Below are 1,828 nucleotides of genomic sequence, written 5' to 3' on the forward strand. Positions count from 1 at the left end.
TGTTTTGCAAGAACATTTGTCAGCATTTTTCTGAACCATCAGCTTTTTTATTATCAACTTACCTTCCCCCTGCTCTTTTCTGATTTGTTTCTTCTCTCAGTGGATGACGTCCAAGTGTCCTGCTATCGCATCCTGACCAGCCTCTATGCACTGGGCACTGGGAAAAACATCTATGTAGAGAGGTATCCTTAGCGTAAATCTGGTGTTGATTAATTGGTAAAGACGCGCACTTTACGTTTACGGACTCTCTTTGTGTCCCACAGGCAGTTGCCAGCTCTCGGTCAGTGTCTGGCGACTCTGGCTGGGGCGATGCCTGTCGCCTTCCTGGAGCCGCTGCTCAACACGTACAACCCGTGCTCCGTCTTTAATACCAAGAGTGCCAGAGAACGAGCCAGTGAGTCATTTTTAATTATTTCATTATAAAAGCGTTTATTTAACCAAAGGACTTTCTCAAAAAATATGCCAAGAGGTGCATCATTTATTGATGTGAGAAATGGTTGGAGTCACTCGTCAGCCCGCCCTGTGGTGTTCTAGTTCTAGGAATACCCGACTCAGTGGAGGAGGTGTGTCCCGGGATGCCGCGGCTGGACGGCCTGATGAAGGACATCAACGACATGGCTGAGTCCGGAGCGCGCTACACAGAAATGCCCCATGTGATCGAGGTGGTGCTGCCCATGCTGTGCAACTATCTGTCCTACTGGTGGGAGAGGGGTCCTGAAAACCAGCCAGCCAGCGGAGGAAGCATCTGCTGCACCACCGTCACCTCAGAGCACCTCAGCCTCATCCTTGGCAACATCCTCAAGATACTCAACAACAACCTGGGCATCGACGAGGCCTCTTGGATGAAGAGAATTGCAGGTAGGATGCGGCTCAGTACAGTGCAGCTCAGTAAGAAGTGAAGATCAGTGCAGAGTGAACAGATGTATTCGTCAAACTGCCTAATTTTCGTTCAAGCAAATCGTAGCAAACCAATACGTTAAACTAAGATGACCCAGGTAAACATTATGTCTGCAAAACGTCAACATAAAAGCACCGTGATACCTATATACAGCTCCCAGAAATGGTGTTTGAAATTGAAATCTAGAATTGGTAAATGCAGCAGCAACTGTTCAAAGAGGGAAATTAGCAAATGTCCTGAAAACATTCATAGTTGAAGAAGTTGTGTTTGGAAAAAAAGCTTGAAAACTGGTCATCATTCATAAGAAATATTTGCTGAAGTGCACAAGATCATTTTAAATTAAATCAAGCAGCTATGATAAAACAGCATTTTCTGTCTCTGTTCAGTTTACGTCCAACCCATCATCAGCAAGGCCCGTGCAGACCTGCTGAAGAGCCACTTCCTCCCCACGCTAGAGAAACTGAAGAAGAAGACGGTGAAAGTGGTGGCCGAGGAGGAGCTTCTCAAGGCGGACAGCAAAGGAGACACCCAGGAGGCCGAGCTGCTCATCCTGGATGAGTTTGCCGTTCTCTGCAGGGACCTGTACGCCTTTTACCCCATGCTCATCCGTTACGTGGACAACAACAGGTTAGCTCGGTTTTAAGAGTATTTAAAGAAGATGCGGGGGATGCTGATGTTTGCAGAAAATGCACAGCAGGTGTATTAATCTCTCTCTGTTGCTGCTGCAGGTCCAGGTGGCTGAAAGAACCAGATTCTGACTCCAATGAGCTTTTTAAAATGGTTGCAGAGATATTTATCCTGTGGTGCAAGTCACATGTAAGTACTGCAGGATCATTTTTTTTTTCACAATGATAATAATAAAACCTTTATTTATGTAGTGCCTTTAGAAGCAAGTGACAAAATACACTTCATAGAACCCAGAGCCAAAGT

The 1,828-nt window shown here is 45.9% G+C and overlaps 1 protein-coding gene across 1 annotated transcript in view; it reads left to right on the forward strand.

Annotated features, from left to right (window-relative positions):
* LOC103373042 (ryanodine receptor 3-like) overlaps nt 1-1,828 on the forward strand; it is a 77,378-nt gene that overhangs the window by 45,740 nt on the left and 29,810 nt on the right. Inside the window, 5 exon segments of the mRNA XM_008302840.1 lie at nt 101-182; nt 264-394; nt 535-858; nt 1,285-1,525; nt 1,627-1,714. Coding sequence (XP_008301062.1) covers nt 101-182; nt 264-394; nt 535-858; nt 1,285-1,525; nt 1,627-1,714 — 866 coding nt within the window.

Source organism: Stegastes partitus, unplaced genomic scaffold (assembly GCF_000690725.1).
Source record: "Stegastes partitus isolate 25-593 unplaced genomic scaffold, Stegastes_partitus-1.0.2 Scaffold1892, whole genome shotgun sequence".
NCBI classification, from domain to species: Eukaryota; Metazoa; Chordata; class Actinopteri; family Pomacentridae; genus Stegastes; species Stegastes partitus.